Below are 21,474 nucleotides of genomic sequence, written 5' to 3'. Positions count from 1 at the left end.
TTTAATTACGTAGTGTTGGAGAGATCCTATGCGGCTCTTTCTGTGATGACATGTGTTTCCAAACAGCTATGTTGATGATCAAATCTGAAAAGCACAGTTTTAAATTGGTTAATGAAGTTGTTAGCCCAACACATCATGTTTTCTCCTCCACACTGTTCAATCAAATCAACGTTATCTAATTTTACAGTGGCTTTAATGTGGTCCTCTTGTATTTAGGTAGGATTGTTCGGCTGCTTCACTTTTCCATTGGTCTTGCCCACTGATGATACTTAGGTCACCTTTCTGTTCACGTAAAGTCAACACGTTCAGCAGTAGGTTAAGAGCTACTCCCTTCTTGCTGGAAAAAATAAGTACAATAGGATGGTTTTGCCGTCTGGTCCTCCTGTGCAACTAGAGCTAGTTTTCTGTATGTTAATATATGCTAGGGCTGCATGAAAGTTGTAAGGTCTCTTTGGACATTAATAAATGTCACATGGGTGTTGTGATCCTCTGGTCAAAGATTCTTCACCCAAAGTCAACTTGTTTGACTGAGTATGGGAAAACTGAGAACCACTGAAATGAAAAACCAGAGGTACAAATATATACCTGAGTGTGTGTGTGTGTGTGTGTACAGAAAATTCTTGATACAGGAAAGTTTTTGAACTGAAGAAGGAAATGCCATGTTTTGTTGGACAGCAAATGTTTTTCAAGTCTGTCTTCAAGGACATTACTATGTGGGTCCTGCTGCCTAAAACTAAAGAATGTGTTGGGGATGTACGCTTGAACTTCTGTGTCATGATTTCAGAAGATATGGATAAGAAAAGAGGACAGAATAAAAATGTACTCTATTGAGGTCAATCTTTGCTTGCTGTACACACCAGCTGTGGACCTGTGGGATGGAGCCAGGTTCCATCTTTCTGCTGGGAACTTCTCCTAGCATGGTTAATTTGGCTCCCGGTAGAAACTTCTGTTAATTTCATTAATGTGAACTAGTTATGAAGTCTTCTCCTAAGTGGTGACCTAATCATTTGCAAGTGATTAGGTATTATTTTATTAATGGTTAGGCTCTCGAGTGTAGCGGGTGGACTGTTTGGGGTTGGTTACTTGGATGTGGGACAACATCTGCTAGGAGTCAGCTCTTCTCTGCCCTCCTCTTTACTCTTCCCTTTGGAGTGCTCAGCTGCCTGGAATAAAGACTGAAGCAAGCAATGCTAAAGCCAGGGAGCTCTGAGATTATGCAAACATTCATTTAAATATGCATTACAAGAATTTACATTTTCACTTACATGCTGTTGAACTATTTTGCCTACTGCTTCTCTTTGTGACTCTATTACTTTAAAATGCAATTTAAAAATACGTTATTTCATAATTATTTGCATGGCACATAGTTGCATCATGAAGAATATTATGACTAGAATAGAGTAGGCAGTAAAAAGAGTATTTGTTAATGGAAAAAGTAAAAGCTTCATGGTAGTAAATATTTTACCAATTTATGAGAAAAAACGGTGTAGGAAAGCTTTTTAAAAGGTCAATGAATTTCTATTAAATTGTTCTATTCTCATTGCCTTTAAAAGTAAGCATGCAAGGTCAACATTAAATGCCCTGTGTTCAGCGGCTGAATTGCCATTTAAAGCAGAAGTCAAACGCTTGGCTCAAGAAAGAGAAAGGAGTGAGAGCTTTTGCTTCTTCCTACCGCTATTGCAGCGTATTGCAGAAATTATTCACAGGAATAATTTTAGTTCCACCTCCTTTGGTAAGACATTTCCAAAATGGAAATAGTTTGTATGTAGAGAATATACATGTATATATACCATCAACACTAGCCTCTCAAAGTGTCAGATTCAGTCTCGTATAGGTTGTTCTGATGAATCTTGTGATGGTTTTGAATACGTGAAAACCCCTAAAGGAAGTCAGCCAGGGAAAATGCATAACTTCTCCGTGTTGTGCTGTGTTACAGGGCTTTGTGTGCTTTATATCTCGCCTTATCTTAGGCATCTCACCTTCCATTCCCATTGCAAAGGCATTTGGTCAGCAGGTGGTTCAGGGGGGAGCTGGAGGCCAGGAGCTGTACATGGTTGGTTGTCTGAAGCTACTGTTGGGGAGCTTCAGTGGTCCTAGGCTTAAGGGGGTCTTTTATATGTGACGAAATGTCAGTGTTGTAGGCGTGATCTTCATTTCTCTTAATCGCAGTTGCTGAAGGCTTACGTTTCCATGCAGGTAGGTGCTGTATTGAGCTGGCCAAAGAAAGCTTTTCTTTTAATAAGGACAGAAATCAACACTTAAGTAGCTTCTTTGAAAACGTTTAGCAGAATTATTTTAAAAATCCAAAGTGATGGCCACTGTCAGAGTCTTTATACTTTCATCACTTGCTCAGTTCTGATTACTGAGCTATAACCCCAAATTTTAAGGCGACAGGAACACAATCCTGAAAAAATGTTTGAAAAACTTCAGAAGTTCAGGATGCAGAAAAAAAAATACAACAGACCTGTCTCACATTCTCAAGGAAAGACGCCAAGTAAAACCAGGATACTGCTAGGCATTGATTCTTTTCTATGTATTTTCAGCTTTCTTTTCAAGGGCATAAATTGTCATTCCCTGTCTGCTAAAATCTTTTTCTCCTATTATTGTTGTTAAGGTTGATTGGTTTTTTGTTTTTTTGGTTTTTTTTTAATGAGAAGATTGCTAACAGCTGCAGCACCTGCAAAATTCTCATATCAAAGGGATGTTTAATTTACTTTACTTTTAATCTAGTTTAGATTAGAATGACCTTTACTTTGCCTCATATTAAAATCCCTTTCCTGAAAAATTAATGTTTTCCTCCATGTTGCATGTATTGATTATTAGTGCTGGTACTTATTCATAATTAAAAATACAGTAGGTAAGAAAACCATTTTAAGGCTTGATCTAAAGCTTCTGGCATTTGTATTTCACTGCATTTTTATATTAACCCTTATAAGCATGTAAATAGAGGAACTGTAATTATTAAAGAGCTGTAAGAAAATCAAATGGGCCCAGTGCTATTAATCTGCCTTTCAAGTTTTGGGCTAATACACCTCAAAAGTGTTCCAGCTGGTACAGGAGTGCAGTGAGTCCTTTTGTCATGGCTTTGGACAGTCTTCACATGAAAATGCAACTTTGATCACAGCAGTTACCTGCACAAACCCCAACTAAGAGCCAGTTTTGTTCTGGTTTTTAGTGCTGAAAGTAACAACTTTCTCTTCCGGAAAGTAACTTTTTTTTAAAAAAAACCCTCTTACATAAGCAAGACTCAAGCAGCGAAATATTAGAAAGAAGCAATTTAGCTTAGAAAGAGCTATATAGATTGTGGAGGGTGACAGAAGCTGTCAGTATTGATTTTCTGCCACTTTCCTGTCCAACCTTTTGAATTCCAGCAGGCGCTCTTAAGGGGATGTAGCTTGTAACAAATTAAAGATGTCAAGGAACAATTGCTGACTCATATTCTGAGAGCTGAGCGAGCTCCTTCGCTATCAGCGCAGTCTTATTGTACACGGGGACATCGTCATTACTTGATTTAATGTGCCTCTGTAGATAAAACTCATTGAAAATCTGTTTATAAAAGCAAGGTTAATGACAATGAATGATGTTCCCATTTACTTTGTTTTTTATACACATGTATTTGTATACATATGTGTATATTTAAGCATATAATTTTAAACTTTGGCTTGTGAAATTTATAACATGCAAAGGGATCAAAATAAACACCAAAAATGTTGCTAAAACTATGCTTAAAACGAAGCCATTAAAATATGCGTATATAAAAGCTTCATCTGCATTGTTGTGGATTAAATGGGAAGAAAAAACCCTAAGTGCTTTGTCTTCATTTAAAGCCTCCTGGCAGCATCTCGACACAAAACTTTAACATGAGCATCCTCTGCTGAGTACTTTTCCACTCTATTTGGAAAAAATAAATTGCTTGTCTGGAGTGGTTAAAAGACTTTAATCTAACTTAATCATCATGAAGTATTTTACCATATGATAGAATTAGGTTTGCAGAAATAGTTGTTTTTTTACTGGATGCCCAGAATACATACAATATATCTGTGGTAGTAATAAACAGGAAAATTCCTTGTAATCATTAGCACAGTTTTAAAGAGTACATTAGCATGTAGTTTTCTCTGTGTGATAAACACGTGCTATATTAATGTATTTTAAAATCCCACAGGAATATTGATCCATAAGAGCTGTCCATGAGAGATGCTGTGAGAGGCAGCGAAGGGCTGTGCATCGTTGAGGGAGCAGAGCGCTAGATCTGCTGGTACCAGCATTATTGCTTCCAGCTCTCACTAGTTCTGTGCTCTTCCCCCTGCAAAATTTGGCAGAAAATCCAAAAGCAGAAAAGACAGTCCTGACACTGCTTTCTGGTAAGGTCAGGATTAAAACTGCCTTGAGTTCAGACTTCAGGCTCTCCACTATGCTGACTTGTGTTTCTTTAAAACACTATTTACCTAAATTCCCTGGGGTTTATGGGTTGTTTCTTTGTGAAATTAAACCTGGCCTGATAGTTTCCCAAATCCATTTTGGTTACTACAGGTTTGCACTTTAGGTAGCGTATCGTAAGCCTGGTTTCCAAAGTTAGATTTATGCTGCCATGCTCTGAATGTGCACGTGTTAATGTACGTGTCTGCAGGAAATGGTCAAGCCATTTCAGTCTAAATTAACAGAGAGGTAAAGCTCTCAAGGGTTTATTTATTTTGCAATGGCGGAAGATCTAATGGAAAAGGAAAATGGGTCCACAGTGTGAGGATATTATTCACAAATGTTGTAGGATCCACACTTGGAGCTCAAGTCCTGAGAAAACCCGACTGCTGCTGCAGTTGCTGGCTGACTTGTGCTGTGTTGAAGGACAAAGTCCAAGATCCAAGGCCCTTTTGAGGTTTGGCAATATATACAACTTTTTGTTGGCTCACTGCTACTCAAGGATTAGTTTTTTAAGTAGGCCTTGCGAAGCTCTGCATCCAGAATGTCAGTTTTATTGTCTTTTATAAAAAGTCATTTTACATCAATATTAAATTTTGGCCTTTTTTTTTTCTTTACCACTATTAACTGTAGCTAGCTGGAATCCTGTGCATCTGACTCCTCTATCAGCAATATTGCAGATACTTTTGTTTTTTTAAGAAAAACAATTAGCAGGTTCAGAAATGCTAGTTTTGCATATGTTCCACTGATGATTCCTGCTGGAAAGCCTGTTGTGCATCCAACAGTTTCCATTGCATGGGGCATTTGTCTGCTGTTTGTTTCTTCAAGACAGCTGGAGGTCCTTTCAACTAAAAAACAAAACCTTCTGGCTGGGCAGGGATGGCTTAAGGCTAAGAAAGAATTGAATAATTTGAGAATATGAAGCCTTTGGAAAAAAAACCCAGCACTTTTATGCAAGAAATCTGTTTCTTTTACTGAATGCCTTGAACTGCTCACCGGTTACAGAAGCAGCATGACCTTGAGGCTCAAGGATCCTCCAGTACAGCCAGAAAAATAGATTGGAAGGCAGAAATAAGGGCACAACAAGCCAGACAGACATGTGTATTGAGGAGGAGGTACCTGTAAAGTACAGCTTCAGTTTCTGGAGACTTTAAAACGGTCTTTTGTATGCTGTTCAGCCTCCCTAAAGCAATGGGAACCTATAGGCGCTATTCTCATAGAAATGGTCAGTAAGATATCTGGAATACTTTTCATGCCAGAGTTTCAAATTGGACCTGATGGCTTTTGCAATGTCCCTGTTATTAGAAAAGTCAAGACCAGCATGTTAGCACTGCTCACGTAAGGTTTGTGGTTTAGCAACCTCCCTCTCTGATAGCTCCCTCAATGCTGCAGTGTGTGACAGATGGGCAGCGAGAGTCCCTCGAACTTCAGTCAGATCTCGGTCTCTGATGTGGTCCTGAGCTTTTGTGAGTGTGAATTGCAAATGTATTAACCCCCTCATTTCTTTACGTGACAGCATGACAGCATGTCATTCTCTTCATTTTTGCTCAACTTCAGGGATTTTGGCCATTTGCTATGCAGAAAACAGGACAGAAAATGGAGAAAAATGGAATAGCGTGACTAAGGATCAGCCTAAATGTGTCATTTATGCCAATGTCTGGGTTTAAGTGTGGTATTTTTGAGGAAGCTTTGGCTATTTTGTGAATGTGGCTCATTTTCTCTGCATCTCTTTGAATGCAGTTAATAATTCTGGGCAATGCTGTGTAAATGCTTCATCTTTGTGCGTTCATCTTGCAGCAAAAGGTGTCACTCACACAGCACTGCTGGCATCAGAGCAACACAGGGCACAGCCATAGTCCTGATGCCGTTCTAAGAATCTGCTTGGAAATGTCATTGGTGGTAGCAGCCAGTAATTTTTTAGGCATTTTCCATCAGCTCATGCACAGTTACTAGACGTAAGATGTTTGAATATGGCTATCCTTGTTGCAGGGCTGGCTGTTACTGAACACTTGCCTGAGTAGGTAGACAGTGAAGAGATGATAAAAACACTTTCTCGTGTCTTTTCTATATCTGACAGTCTCAACTTCAGAAGCGTCTGCCCAACAGTGTATCTTGACACATGGCTTTACCACAGTCTATTTTTTTTCCATTTTCCACCACAAGAGTGAAAAGTATCAAATCAACTGAAATCTTTCCTTCCGCCCTTTGGCCAGGAGGTGGAGGTAAAAATCAGACTTCTATGCACTTAAGAGCCTTAAGAGGTCTTTTCCTTTTATTGAAATGATTGACTGTCAATTATCAAGCTTTATGACCTAAAAGCTTCAAAACTTAAGTATTGTCATTGACATAAAGTAATTATTCTCATGAGTTGCATCTATTCAAGTAACTCAAGTAACTTTTTGTATATGTGGGCTTCATAGCAATGATAAATGCTCCATTGGCCATTTGTTTCTCACACAAATCAAAAAGTAAGAAAAACTCATTAAAAGTCATTGGAAAAAAGACATTTGCCATGGGTCACTGGTTACTGTTACTCCAAGCTCCTTTCTTTATTTTCTTTTTCCCATCCACCTTTTTTTTTTTTTTTTTTTTTTTTTTCCAACCTAAGGTTGTTCAGACATTTGCAACATTTTTTATCATCTTTTCAGAGAGCGCAAAGACCCGGCCCATCTCATCTCCAGGCCCATTTCATCTCAAAGATGCTATATCTGTGTTTAAGACCGCAGTAAGGGTACTTATAATTTAGCTAGTGTAGATCTGCCAGGGTAAATCAGGACTCCTGCAGGGCTCTTCTCATGCTTTGGCAACTTGCAAAACAATCTCAGAAATGAAAGAACAGGATTTTCAAAACGTGTTTGTGTGTTTGCAAGGCACTGTTCTTACAGTCTTGTTTCTCTTTGTCCAAGTAGTGTTACTGTCTTTTCACTTAGACTGAGCATCACGCTCAATTACTGCTTGTGAAGAGTATTTTGAATCAACCTAAAAGTAGAAGTCTTTATAAGTATTTTTTTCAAGGAGTTTTCTCTATGGGAAATTTAAACTTAATTCCATTTCCCATTAGGACTAACTTTTTCTCTGGGCTTTTCTCCGAGTAAAAAGATTTATTTGCATTATTTAAAGATGCTGAAAGAAATGCCTTCGCTCACCACCACCAATTGTTTTTTTGTTGTTGTTTTTGGTTTTGTTCAGATAAATTTTTTCTGACACTGGTAACACTGAGGATTAATTTTAGGAAAATAAATATTAACTGCATCGTATTGCACCATAATGCAAATCTTAAGCTTGTACATATTAATAATTAGACAACTGAAGAAGCTCAGGAGAGTAATTCCTAGTGGGTTTGGGGATTTTTGGTAGTGGTGTTTTTTTTAACTAAGATTAAAAGTACGTTGGTCCAGCCGTACAGGATGTGTTCCATTTAATAACCAAATGCCGATGTAGGAGATACTTCTTTCCAGCAGGGTAAGCTGATACAGACCATCAGCTATGTATGAGCATAGACCATCCTTCTGGTTTGCAACTGGAATTGGTTCCTGTCTGTGTCCAGGACTTGCTGGGCAGGCACACTAACCTGCCTAGGAGTGTTTCAGACCTGGCCCAGTTCTAAGGTCTCTTTTTCCGTGGCTGGGTATTTAAGTGCTTGTGGCATGTAACTTCAATGCACATAATGTAAGGCTAGTCATGACGGGTCCCCGAAGCTATAAAAAAGATAGTAAATTTGCATGGAAAGTTTAATGGTCTGGAAAGCCATAGTAAAATGGAATTGGTGAAAGGTTCTGCGAAGAAAAATCCCTGATCCTGCTGTGGGGATTTCCAGGAGCACTGACTTCAGCAGGCTCCATGCGCTGTTCGGCAGCGCCCTGCTCCTGACAGACACGTTGGCTGTGAAATCGCAGTGGACTTGTTGAATTTAAAATACAGTTTGAAACTTCCTCCATAGGGCAAATATAATCTCACAGTCTTGAGACACTGATTTATATTTAAATAACAAAGTTTCAGATTTGTTTGAAAGTAGAATGGATTGCAATTTTAACCAGTCATGGAGAAGTTGTGTTCTTGAGAGGAACAAAATGGCACATAAACATCTTTATTTCAGTTCAAGGATTATGATATTTCCTTTTGCTTCTCTTAAAAAAACATTCCTTAAAAAATATAAGCAGAAGCAGAAAAAATACAAGAAAAATAGTGTTTTGAAAGTTTAGCATAAAAAAATCACTATAGACTATCATGATAAAAATCTTGCAGAAAAAAAATTTATTAGTCAAGCACAGCAGCCAAAGCAAGGAACACTGAACTCGATAATTACCAAGAACTCTCATCCTGAAAATACAGGTTTGCAGATTTTAATCTGTAAGTTGTTCCGTAGATCAACCATATGCTCAAAATTAAATAAGTTTCATAAGATGGGGTCCAGTTTTCTCTTTCCTCAGCGCCCCGGCCAGCTTGACTGGCAATTTTTGTTAGACCAAAACCTAAGTTTACCAACAAATTAAGGCTTGAAGAGCTCAGAGCAATTTTTTAATACAAATTAATAGCAGCCAGTCAATTTGCAGTCAGTTAACCTGAGGTGAAATAAATAAACAGCTTGCCCTTGCCCTGTTCTTTGCCCTTCCTGGGGTCCTGCCGCGCCTTGCAAAAGATGTTGTCATACCCCTCGGTCTGAGCACGGCCAGCCCTAAATATTGACATTTTTTCTAGCGCTTGTTTTTTGTGCTCAAGAGGGGTTTTCAGTCCATCTCCAGGGCTGCAAGTTCTGCAGGGTTAAAAGGCACTTCATTTAGTTTCATGTGCCGCTGGTAGGATCAAATAGAAAACTTGATTTTCCTGAAGAGTCTAATTACATTAGACACTTACCTGTCAATGACATTACGTTAAGTAGCTACGAAAGTCTTTAGATGACTACATGCCTGCTATGAGGAAATGAAATGCCAAAAATCAACCCCATGATGTTTTAAAATCAAAATTCTGCTCTAATTAAAGTGTGTGACTGAACTATTTAACATGGGAGAGTAAAGGAGATTGGTACCAGGCTCCTCCTCCTTCCCTTACTTGTCATTAAACAGCGATGAAGATTTAGTGAAGAAGATATCTAGAGTTAAACTTTCTTTTTTTTTCTACAGAAAAACCTTCAATTCCACCGTGTGTGTACATCAAAAGATTAGTAGTAGACATGGGGTAAATATTTTTTTTTCCCGTTATCACTAGACCCACACTTTCTTGTAAGCACTGCTGAAGAGTTCCTTCTTAATACTAGTATCCAAGCAAATGTGTGTCTGGCACTCTCGCCTTGTGAGTGCGTGCTCTGCCTGGAAGTAATTTTTAAAGCACCAGAATAAATAAATAGTTCTACAGACCTAGGCACAACAGTTAGTTTTAATGGCAAAAAAAACCCCAATCAAGTGATTTCATGAGACCCAGTTAAAAGTAATTATACGGTATAAGTACTTTAAGTAAATTAATGAGACAGACAAATCTGATAACAAATTGCTGTCTCATCATAAGATTGCTTTCAAGTTAATCCAATCCATCCTAACAGTGCAGGACACTGCTGCATTGCTTTGCTCTCTGCTGAGTCCAGCTTTGTCCCTGGTCACATCCATCTCACCCCGCTTAGGGCAGGGGGGGCAAAATGCAGCTGTTTGCCTTAGTAGGTGTGTGGTTAACGAATCTGGTGTCTCAAAAACCAATGATGGCATTAGGAAGCAAACAGCACTAATTTGAATAAATTCTGCTATTTCTTCCTGATTTCATGATGTTATTTAACCTAATGTTAAGGGTGTTTACCTAAATGTGAAATACTCTCTGTGTGTTTATTAGGAAGATGAGAAACCAGTTTTATAATAATTTGCATGTCTTTAATATCATTTTCAAGTACACACATAGCAGAATACTGATTAACTCTCTTGTACGTAATAAGTGTTTTGGTTGTAACTGGTTGTTTGCAGTTAATCTTGAAGAGAAAATAAAGGTAGAGCGTGTGTTTTTTTCAGCCTCTGATGTTCAATTAATGTAGGGGTCTTCAGAGTACCACTCCTTTCTTGAGCCCATCCTCATCCACTGCAGTGAAACAGTGAGGTCATTGCTGGTGGGTACACCTGTGCCTAAAAGGAAAGTGTCAGAAGGGATCAAGAAATCAAGGAAATAGCATCTGAGGTTCATGGCCTTGTGAGTTTTAAGTTGCTATCACATCTCTCAACTAACGGGAATGTTTCAGGTAGGCCAATCAAAAAGGTCTGATGATATTCTTGGTATATATTTTCTCAGCCAGACTCCTTGATATGAAACTGAAACTCACTATACAGTGCTTGGAAATGAATTTGTTAAGATCAATGAGTAATTTGATCAATGTATCTCATTGGCTTTTGCTTTGATCTCACCGGCTTGATAAGGACAAGAACCTTATAAATAATTAGATTTGGTACTAGACTGCTTTAACATTATTAATGCAATCTATTTTTTATTTATTCCTTCAAGTGCATCAGTGAATGATGTATAGACTGCTTACATGAGAAAAAATAAGTAATAGGAGAAGGTATTAAAAAATTACGTGTACCAAGTAATACGATAGTAGAGGAGATGTTAGCAAATCATACATCTTATTCAGTTAAATCTGCTTCTTTGTACTGTCTTTATAACACCTAGTAAATATACCACAAATTAAGGGAATCTGCTGTTTATCATGTCCATGAGTATCATAGTTAATTGACTATAGAGAAGGGTGTTCTTAAGCTATGGCCAGTTTTTTCCCTTGGTTTTGGGTTTTTTTTGTTTGTTTGTTGGTTTGTGTGTGTGTGGGGGGTGGTAACAGCATATTTTTAGGCAGGTTCTGTCATATAAATACAGCTAATATATAGAGTAGCTTTGCCACATCAAGAGTATTAGCTCAAGTTTTTGACAGTGTTCAAAATACACTTTTGCGCCTTTTTTTTTTTATTTATTTGCTTTTTTTCCCCTGCAGTTATTGGGACAGAAAAAAAATGCTTTAAATAGTTTTTGTGAAACCAGGTTACACTGGAACATCTGTCGGGTCTAATGTGATCTAATCCGGAGGATCAGGCCGGAGCAGTCTAATCCTCTCTGGGATGACTGTACCAGTAAATTATCCTCAAGAAGGGGTTTATTTCTGTAATACATTTTACTTTGCAGTGACTGCAGGCCTGACCCTTTTAAGCCTACAGTAAATGCAGAATAGCTTACTGCAATAAAAGGAGCTCACATTTATTGTAAAGTAAGAATCTTCACACTGGCAGTCACCATGGAGTAGATAATGTATTGTAATTTCACATTCTTACCTTTTTTTTTTCCTAGCTGACCTTTCTGCAGACAGTAGAAGTATGGCCTGAAGTGCGCTCCATAAAAATATCCACTAGATTGAGGCATCCAGTCAACTCTCCAAAGTTATCCAAGTAGTGTTTAATGTTTCTGTCGCTTTCCTTCTTTCTTTTTCTCTCCCAAAATGGGGGCAGAAAGTCTAGTCTAGTTGGTGACAGGTAGCCCCTCTGCAGATGAAGCCTGTTCCTAATCCAATTTATCAGATGTTTGCAGTAGTATTTGCCCAGGCTTAAGGCTTCGGAGGATGGAGAAGATGGATTTAGAGAAATAAAGCCAGCTTATAGATGTGATCACTTATTAGAGATCTTTCATATAAATTATGAAAAATAGCTACAGTGAATTATAGCTGTAGGCTTTCAGATAATAAGCCTTTCAGGAAAAAAATAATGAAACTAAGCGACACTCAGTTCTGAGTTTCATTACCAAGCTGAATCATAATTCAAAGTTCTTGTAAAACTTCCAGGACAGTTTTCAAATCTTGATGAAATCATGACTAAACCTGATCGTGTTTAACCTGTTTAAGTGAGTTTTTTGGCTGCTACTTTACTCCAGGACTATTCCTCTCCAATGATTTTCCAGGTCATTTCTGTCTGCAGTCCACTGTCCGATACTATCAAGGGCCAAGGACTGTAATTTTTTACTGTCAGTTTCTGGGCAGTTATCCCTCATGAAAATTGATAGAGCTAGCAAAAGCCTCTTCTTCCAAGGTAGTACTCCCTGTAAAATCGATAGAAATAGCCTGGCAGGCAGAGAACCAGCAGCCTGTGTGCTCCTCTTTCCATTCCCTGTTCACCCTTGAGATGGGACTTCCCTTGGCTCCCAACACTAAAGCAGCAGCAGGAACGTGTCCTCAGTCCTGCGTAGGCCCTGGGGATCCCACGGCCACAGGGAATCTCCTCAACACCCTCCCTTAAGGGTGTTAGAAAAGGTATTTTTGTGTGTGTATGTGCAATGCAGTAAGGTGAAGTCACGGAAAGGACTAACAAAGATGTTTGGAGAGGTGGTTCAGTGTCTTTTCCCACCAGATTAAAAGAAAATTGTGAAGTCTCATCAGGTAGTCTTAGGAGCTAACATGAAGAAACTACCTTTTTTGTGTGTTTCATGATTGTTTGAAGTGCAACGCAATGCAGAATTGTGCAAAAATAAACATTTCTGCTACTGTTCCTTTAGAAGTTTTTGCTGTGAATGTATTCCTATTGGAGGTAGATACTTCGTTGCCAACAATTAATAGTTAATGCTATTGCCTATGCTTAGACCCCAAAGCCGGTACCTCAGCCATGAGGTTTGTTAATGGCCATTGCTGCCACTGAAGAAACGTGAAGTTTTTGAAGTCAGGTGATGTGTAGTAGTTGGATAGAAACGTCTTCTGCCAGCAAAATATTGCACAGTGGCAAAGGGTGTTGGTGATAAAGGAGTTCTATAAAAATGTTGGTTTAGTGCTCTATCGTGATTTAAAAAATTTCCTATGTTAAGAGAGTACAAAAAGGAATAGGGTAGAAAATATCAATATAGTACTGCACAGCGCAATGGTATATCGTGTTATCATGTCTTCTTTTGGTGAAAAGTCAAGCAGAGGTTGGGAAGTGGCCTTGATACAAGGAATGCCTGAATAAACTACAACTATATCGTTCAGAGAGCGACAGTGAGAGGCAGGGTGGTAGGGATTGTATATAATTATGAATGAGCCAGTCAAAGGGAATGAAAAATGTGTGTGTATGACCTTTTCCAATATGCAAAACCTAAAAGTAGCAGTATGCAGCTGCAAAGCAGAGGGAACGGTCCTTAGTTAAGAGTCGCTTTCCTTAGTTACACAGAATAAAATTTTACACGGGTTCAAAAGATTGACCTGATTCAATATAACCATTTTTATGTTCCCAAGGTCAAATATTTGTGGTTCTTGCCATGTAAAAGTCCTGGTTTTCCCCTTCCCTGTGTATGATCGAACTCCTTTATTATATTTCATCTACTTACATGTGCCTAATTTAGATGATGTGATGACATTTTTTACTTGCCTCCGAAACCGTGGTGTAATGCTGTAATGTAAAATTAACCCTACCCTCAAAAGAACCCTAGCTGAAGGAATTTAATAGTAGAACCCCCAAGATCATGATGAAATTTTATTGCTTTGCAGTATTCCAGTGTCTCTGCTCTATTAGGATGCATTGGCACATCAAATATAATTGCATTCAGGTTGGGTTCTGCTATACAGTAAGTGTATTGGTTCAAAAATGGTGCTTTATGTCAAAAGGAACACCAATGAAGTTCCGTAATTTTTTTCAAGCTATTTTGCTATATCAGTAAGCCTTGCAAAATTTTGCTTGAGAGTTAATCAACAACATGGTTTGACATCTTTTACAAAGGAAAATTTATATTCGATTCACTGTTCTTGTCTTAGAATCCATCACACCCACCCTCGTCCTTCACAGATGTCATATATAATATTTCAGATTTCTTTCTTGTTTTAAAAAAAAGCAAAATTAGATGGCACCCCTTTGTAGGCTACGAGAATTGTTTTTAAAGTGTTTCAAGGGACTGTATCTCCTTAGGGTCTTTATATGCTGTCTCCACTGTTTTCCTAAACATAGGCATCTTGGTAATAATTTAAGTGGTTCAAAATCTGTAGTTTCTTACTACTTGATAGCAAGAATTAAGGTTCCCAGGCTAGGTTTCCATACAGCATAAATATACTATTTCAAAGTATAAAATAGTTCTGTTTCTTGAAATGAAATGCTAACTCCTTTTGGTTTTAAACAGAACAGATTTTATGAAATGCTTTAGAAATGTGTGAGTTTCTCACGTGTCAGCAAATATTCAAAATTCTTTTAACGGACAAAATTTTGAGGAGGTATTACCTCAGTTTGGGGATGAATCAATGGTGTTTGCTAGCAGTCCAATCATACCGAATTATATTTGGAGTACTATTTTAAATAAGTACTTTGTGGATGTAATTCTAATTGTATGACTATTCCTCCCTTTTTTTTTAAATAAAAATTGTGACTAAAATATTCTAATGTGATAAAGTTTCCATTTTGGAATTATATTGGGTGTATGAGATCTAAGCTGTGAAAACTGCTAGGAAACAGGGACTTTTTCCCCCAAATTAACTCAGTTTAAGGTGTTCTGGCTATGAGATCATGTTTTATCTTAATCTAACAGAACAAGTAAAAAGGCAGAAACAAGGAGAATTTAGGGTCAGTTGCAAAGAGCTCACAGTGTTGAAATTTCTTTAAACAAATCAAAGGGGTATAAATGGTATTTGTGGCATTTGGGATTTCAGGGTGTGATTCTATCCCAGGCAGACTTGTCAAAAGCAAGAGTCGTTGCACTGAAATTATACATGCTCAATGTTTAACTGGTATTAAAGTAATTTGAGATGACAGACCATTTCCATGCTCTTTCAGAACAGGCCATGTTACCATCAATGTATTTAGGAAATTAATAATATTATTTTATATAATTTGCTCGTAAATGATAAGCAAGGTGGATTGAAATGCCTTTGCTGACGTACGGTAAGCGGAGATGTGTGTCTGTCCTTCTAATACTGGATGACAAATAACAAAACTATGAGGGTGCTCATTACATCTCAGATATGAAAATGTTCCTTGTGTTTTCATGTGTACACGTATATGCCTTCAAGAAGTGTGTATACGTATATGCCTTCAAGAAATGTATATACATACGTGCCTTTAAGAAGGACCCAGCAGGGTTTCTTTGATTTTGTTTTCTGTTTAGTAAGTGTACTTTCTGCTTTCTTGTAAAAGCCTGATAACTAAATTATTGTCGTTTGTATCTTCATGCTTATTCTGCTTGGGTATATTACCTAGCAGATCTTTGGAGCAGTGAGTCTTGGATCGAAATTAACTTGAAAATAGCCTTCAGCATGATAAATATGTGTGTTTAGACAGAACCTGGGGAAATCCTTCTAGCCTCTGACAGAGCCCCTAAAGGGAGCTGGCAACTGTATAGCAAATTGATGTGTGCAAATCTTCAGCCTCGCAGCAGATACAGTAAATATGTGCAGTGTAACACAGCAAATATGTGAAGGCTTTTACTTACAGAGGTGTGTAAATGTTTACAAATATGATTAACTGCAGAGCGCAAAATCCATTCGCAGCATCAAAGGCAAAACTAAAATTACTTTTTCCCACCCCCCTCCAGGATTATGCTGAAAAGAAAAACACGATAGCAAAAGCTCTGGAAGATCTTAAAGCCAACTTCTACTGTGAACTCTGTGACAAGCAGTACTATAAACACCAGGAGTTTGACAATCACATTAACTCTTATGATCATGCTCACAAACAGGTAAGAAGAATCTGCTCACTACTTCAACTTAGTTTCAGGTGGAATAATGAAGTAAGATGTCCTTCAGGTGAGCCTGGAAATCAGGGTTGAGTTGTGCCCAAATTTCAGGTTCTGGGAAGCAAAATACACTGTTTTCTTAGAAAGAAATCTTGACATGAAGATGTTGCTTCATGTAACAACTCAGAGTTGAAAACTCTGAGATGGAAAGAAAGGGAAATGTGAACATTTGAAATGTGAAGATGAACAGGGAATGATGAAAAAATATGATTACGAGTGTTAATGTAGAGTTTCCTTGTTAGCGGTTTAATTTTGCACATAAATACTGTGGTATACCTAAGAGATGACTTATGGGAAGCATTTGTTGTAACAGATGTGGATAAGAAACTCCACGTAATTTTTGGTAAATTTTCTTTTAGTGCAGATACCATTCTGAAATGGGCTATATGATTTTACTTAAATATACTGAATATTAGAAAACTGCAGTTATGAAAAGTTTCTGGCTCAGCTCACAAGCAGATACATGTTAGCTTTAAAACATCGGCATTTGCATTTTTACCACCGCATTTTATCACTGCACCTCCAAGTTGTGTGTCCTGCTTTGGTAATGTAAAAGCAGTGCTTCCACGTAACAAGAGAGGCAGTGCATCCCAGGGTAACGTCCTGGTTGCCTGAGGAGTTGGGACTATGTAACTTGGAGGAAAAGACAATGCATCTTGACTGTACTATAGAGATATTTTATGATAATGTAAAGATATGTAATATGTGTGCAGGAAATTTCTACTTAGTCCACTTAGCTGACAATTATTCTGTATCTTTTTCTTTTTAATTATTTAATCTGGTGAAATCATGTGGTTGTGGATCTGGTTGATTGCTTTTCTTTCTAATGGAATCTTCCCTTGTCCTGTAATTCTGCTCAGAGTGAACATGGATTAATTGCTGTATGTGTTTTATATCTGCATTATGTAAGCCAATTATTTGCCATTCTTTCCTTCAGTGCTCCTCCCTGAAACACTTCCCTCCCTCTCTCTCACTGGTATTTTTATTTAGCCAATAATTTACGGTGTCAGTGTGTTAGATTTGGTTTTGAGAAGTATGGAGATGTGGGACTTCAGCAGCAATAGCAGTCTGTGAGAAGCTGGAGAGAAAGATATATTAGATAAGAAATCAGCAGCTAGCTTCTTTGCATCCTATAGGTGTTTATTATGAGTTGCAAATATTTTTATTTAAAATAAGCTGGAACTGATTCTTCAGGTGTTACGTCCATACAGCAGCATCTCATTGATGGAAGGCAGCAAAAAAGAAAGTGATGGGCAGAATCTTCTTCACTTGAACTCAAGATGTTTATTTATAAATTTTTCAGTGTTCTGAAGCACTTCTAAAAAATGAAGACCTGAAGGCTGTAGTGTTTGCTCCTCTATTCAGGACTGATGAAAAATTGATTTTGAAACTGAGGTCAGGTGTGAGACCTGGGGCTTGTTTCCAATGGCTCATATGGTTATTCTTCTTTCCTGATGGCTTTAGGCAGGAGGCGGTGGGCACTGCAGAAGGGTCTGACAGAGCATGGCAGATCATACCTCTCCATCTTTTCTGCATGAGGCCTCTGTGTATGTGTGTGCATGTGGCTTTGTGGATGGTTTTGGTGACACACAGGAAGCCATCTTCCTCTGTAAGACCTCCACAACTCTGATCTTCCCGGTAGGAAATCAGACAAAAGTTTCTAGTTTTCCAGTGGAAAAAACAGTATGGATGCTTGTTTGGGCAGAGCAATAATTTTCTGTAGTATTACTGACAAATTAGACTATTGATTCCTGAGATTAAAAGGTTAAGTCAAGTTTAACTCTTCTGGAGTTTTTTTTGTTTTGTTGTTGTTGTTGGTTTTTTGGGGTTTTTTTTGTGTGGTGGTTTCCACTGCTGTTATAAAGGAAACCCATTCCTCTTCCTGTATTTTGGGTGAAAAAGGGGGCAGGCAGCAAATGCTGCAATGCAAGCTCACTCAGATTTGCTCATTTTTCAAGAAAGTTCATACCACCTGCTTTTTTTGAGTAACCTGATTTTGCTAAGTGTGCTAGAGCCATTGCAGATGCTTCTGTTGAATGCTCTGAATTTGTCTTTGAAACTTCCTACCTCAATGGCAGAAGCTTTCCAGCAGTTCAATAGGGGTGAGAGGAACAGATAATCTGGTTTTGGATTGTGCTTCATATTTTTTTCTCTTAACTTTCTCCCTTCAATCACACCTTTCTACTAATAATGGACAGGTAAGGGAAAGCACCTACTAGAAAAAAGTTCCCATGATCCAAGAATTAGCTGTAAGCAGCCAGTTCAGTGTCTCATTCCCAGCACCTGACAGTGGTTTTTGTATGATCAAATGGATGAAAGCTCTGCCACAACCTGAATTCATCCCTGCTGTTCTGAAGAGCCATATTTAGTCCTAACTGAGCATTGTTAGCACCCTATCTAAGCCATGGGGTGCTGTACCGGTGAAAATATTTGTAACAGCTCCTGTACCTCAGTTTTCCTGTAGAAGATTTTCTTTCCATTGATTCGAAGGTTGCTAGCACAGAAAATTTACAGGATTTGCAATAGAAGATTTTCTAATTATTTAGTTTTCCTCTTTGGGGTGGGGGGCACTGTACTGTCAGGGGTTGGTTGAGTTTTGATTTATTGTGCCTTACAGCTTCTGAACACTCGCTTTGAGATAGTATGAGGTCCTTCTGACCAGTCCAGAAAGAAAGGGTAGAAACGGGGGGAAATAATTTTACCTCCTAGGACCTGAAGGAGTTCAGAGCAGTTTCTCAAGATCTCCACTGCCTCTGTTAGTGTTTTCTCGTTCTTAGCTTTGACAATGTGGTTTGGAGAGCAATATCTGTAGCCTTTATGAAATACTTCTGGAAAAGCAACTTGCAAGCAGTTAGACAATAAAAATAAAAATAAAAAAAAAAAAAAAAGGAAAAAACCATCAAAATATAATGCAGGTAAAATGTTCTGGGCTCAATACAGAGAGAAATGTAACTAAGGCAGAACCACTATTATTTCATATAGTAAGAAGAGAATTGCTGTTTGATGATGACGATCTAAAATCACAGAATGCAGCTTTTGAGACCCATGCCAGGGCTTTAAAAACATCTGTATGGTTTTATGCAACATTTCTTAAGTATTTGGAAGCACATGAGGAGCTCTCTGAAGTGCTGTATTTATGCAGGGGGAAAAAAGTCCTGCCTGAGTTCCTCAGAACACTGCAGTTTTGATGAATGTGGCTGAGCATGAAGTCCTGGGCTCTGAACGACCTTTGTCTCATAGCCGTTCAGAGCTGGTGAGTTGTGGTGTCTCACTGGTGAAGAAGGCTGGATCACACAGCTAGCTCCCTCCAACAGTCATTCCTCAAGAGACTTCTTGTCGCTACAAGAGCAAAGATGTTTTATTCCTGTATTTGAAAGTCTTCCTCTCCATGCCAGAACTTCTGATTAATTGCCTAATATCACGGCGGCCCACTGGGGCTTGGTGCTGTTTCCTCTCCCAGGAGTGCTCTTCCAAATTTCGAACAACAACAATAAAAGAAAAGCTGTTAGGAAAAATAAAATTAATAGCCCTAATGTATTTCTATCTAGATATGCAAATAAATCAAGTAAGTAAATTATAAGTAGGAATTTTCCCCACAGAACCAGAGGTCATTTCTCAAACTGTGTCTCCCTGGATGAAAATGATCTCCCTGCTCTGAAAATGTATTTACTATTGTAGGGAGGTAATAACGCACAAATTTTGCAGGAAGGCTAAATTAGTAGTTGTCTCCTTGCCCTAGTCCAGACACAGATTTCTCCTGTCTACATTCTTCTCTCCTTACATGTTTTTCTTCTTTGCATGTTTTTTAGAGATCAGTGCCAAATAAGCTAGAGAATATCAATCTGTAGCCAACCAGAAGTCCGAACTTTAGTTGTCTTTGTGTGTTTATTGAATAAATATTTCATGGAATATGGGTGAAGAAAAAGAAATTCAGAAGTGGAAGGCTACAGTTAGGCATAACAATAATGAAACCCCTGTTAGTATATAGTATATAGTAAATATTTAATTTACTAATGCTGTACCTTCTATGAGGTATGAAGCATATAAGCTATAAAGTAAGAGCAGTGTAGCACATTTGGGCATGCCAGTACTCTCAGCCAAAATAGGTGTTAGCAGTTGTTTGATTCTGTCATTTAAAAACAAGGCAGTGATCCTTGTAGTCATCATTACAGCTTTTTAAAAATATCTCATTGTAAAGTTATTACCTCTTAAAATGAAAAAAGAAAAAAATCCCATCTTTTCTGCTTGGTTGGCGCCTGCGGAGAGCACACCGCAGGGCGCCTGCCGGCCGGCGTAGAACAACACAGACACTACGGTGGGTCTGTGCCCAGGCCATCTGCAGCTCCTGGCGTAGCCACACAGCTCATACCTGTGTGAAGGGAAACGGGATACATAATGCGAGAATTACAAAGTGAAAGAATTTAACTGCCTGGAGCCAACAGTATTTTATGTCATGTTTTTCAGGCGTGCTTTTTGCAGGTTGGGCTCCCCTGGAGCTATTGGAATCAGAGAGAGGCAATGTGTTCTGTATCATCTTGGAAATGCAGAAATGGTGGTTCTCAAAAAAAGCGTCATCTTTGACATACTCATAGAGCAGTATGTCAATAAAGAACTTTGTTGTACTGCAGAATAAAACCTTAAGAACTTGAAAAATGAAGATTTGCTTCATAAGCAAAACAAATGGGAGAATAGTGGGTCAGAGTTTTGAGGGATATATTCACCACTAAGATTTCATAAGATGAGAATATTAAAACTTCTGTTTCACAAGTTTTAAGTGTAACCCTTCCTGTGGGAAAGCTGGAGTTGGCTACCTGATAGGGGAATGGTGAAGGGGATCTCAAGGAGTGATGCAGAGCAAGACAGTGCTCTGTGTCCAGCTTTGCCAGGCTCTGCTTGATGAGATGCGGGAGGAGGGGGAAGGTCGGCTGCTCTCAGCTGAGTCCCAACCTTTTCCACTAGCCGACAGCCCCGGTGCAGCTCAACGCAGCCTGAAACAGCATTGCATTTCCTGGACCTTGCAACACACTGAGCCCTGCCAGGAGGGACGTGTAAGATGACGAAAGAGACAGGAGGGCCATGGTGAGAATTTATGGTCATGAAATAAATCACTTCTTCAACACCACCTAAGCTGGTCTTGGATCAGAAGAATGCCCGTGTGGATGTCTTGGTGCCGAGCCCTCAGTGCCTTGCGTGACTGAGGGGGCGACTGTGTGTTTGCAGGGAGCGTGACGACGGGCAGCAGAAGCACAGGTGCAATGCCAGCTGCTTCATGCCCTCATGGGGAAAGCGTGACCCTGGCGCATCCCGTTCGATGGACCTTGTGGGACACAGGGATGCACGTGTAGCGTCATTCTGTCTGTTCCTTGC

At 38.7% G+C, this 21,474-nt stretch overlaps 1 protein-coding gene across 1 annotated transcript in view; it reads left to right on the top strand.

Moving 5' to 3' along the window:
• The window catches only part of ZNF804A (zinc finger protein 804A), a 152,780-nt gene that overhangs the window by 101,690 nt on the left and 29,616 nt on the right, over positions 1-21,474 (top strand). Inside the window, exon 2 of the mRNA XM_040604866.1 lies at positions 15,907-16,050. Within this exon, the coding sequence (XP_040460800.1) occupies positions 15,907-16,050 (144 nt within the window). The remainder of the gene's footprint in view (positions 1-15,906; positions 16,051-21,474) is intronic.

The sequence above is a fragment of the Falco naumanni genome, chromosome 8, assembly GCF_017639655.2.
Source record: "Falco naumanni isolate bFalNau1 chromosome 8, bFalNau1.pat, whole genome shotgun sequence".
Taxonomy (NCBI): domain Eukaryota; kingdom Metazoa; phylum Chordata; class Aves; order Falconiformes; family Falconidae; genus Falco; species Falco naumanni.
This window is presented reverse-complemented; position numbering and strand designations above follow the sequence as displayed.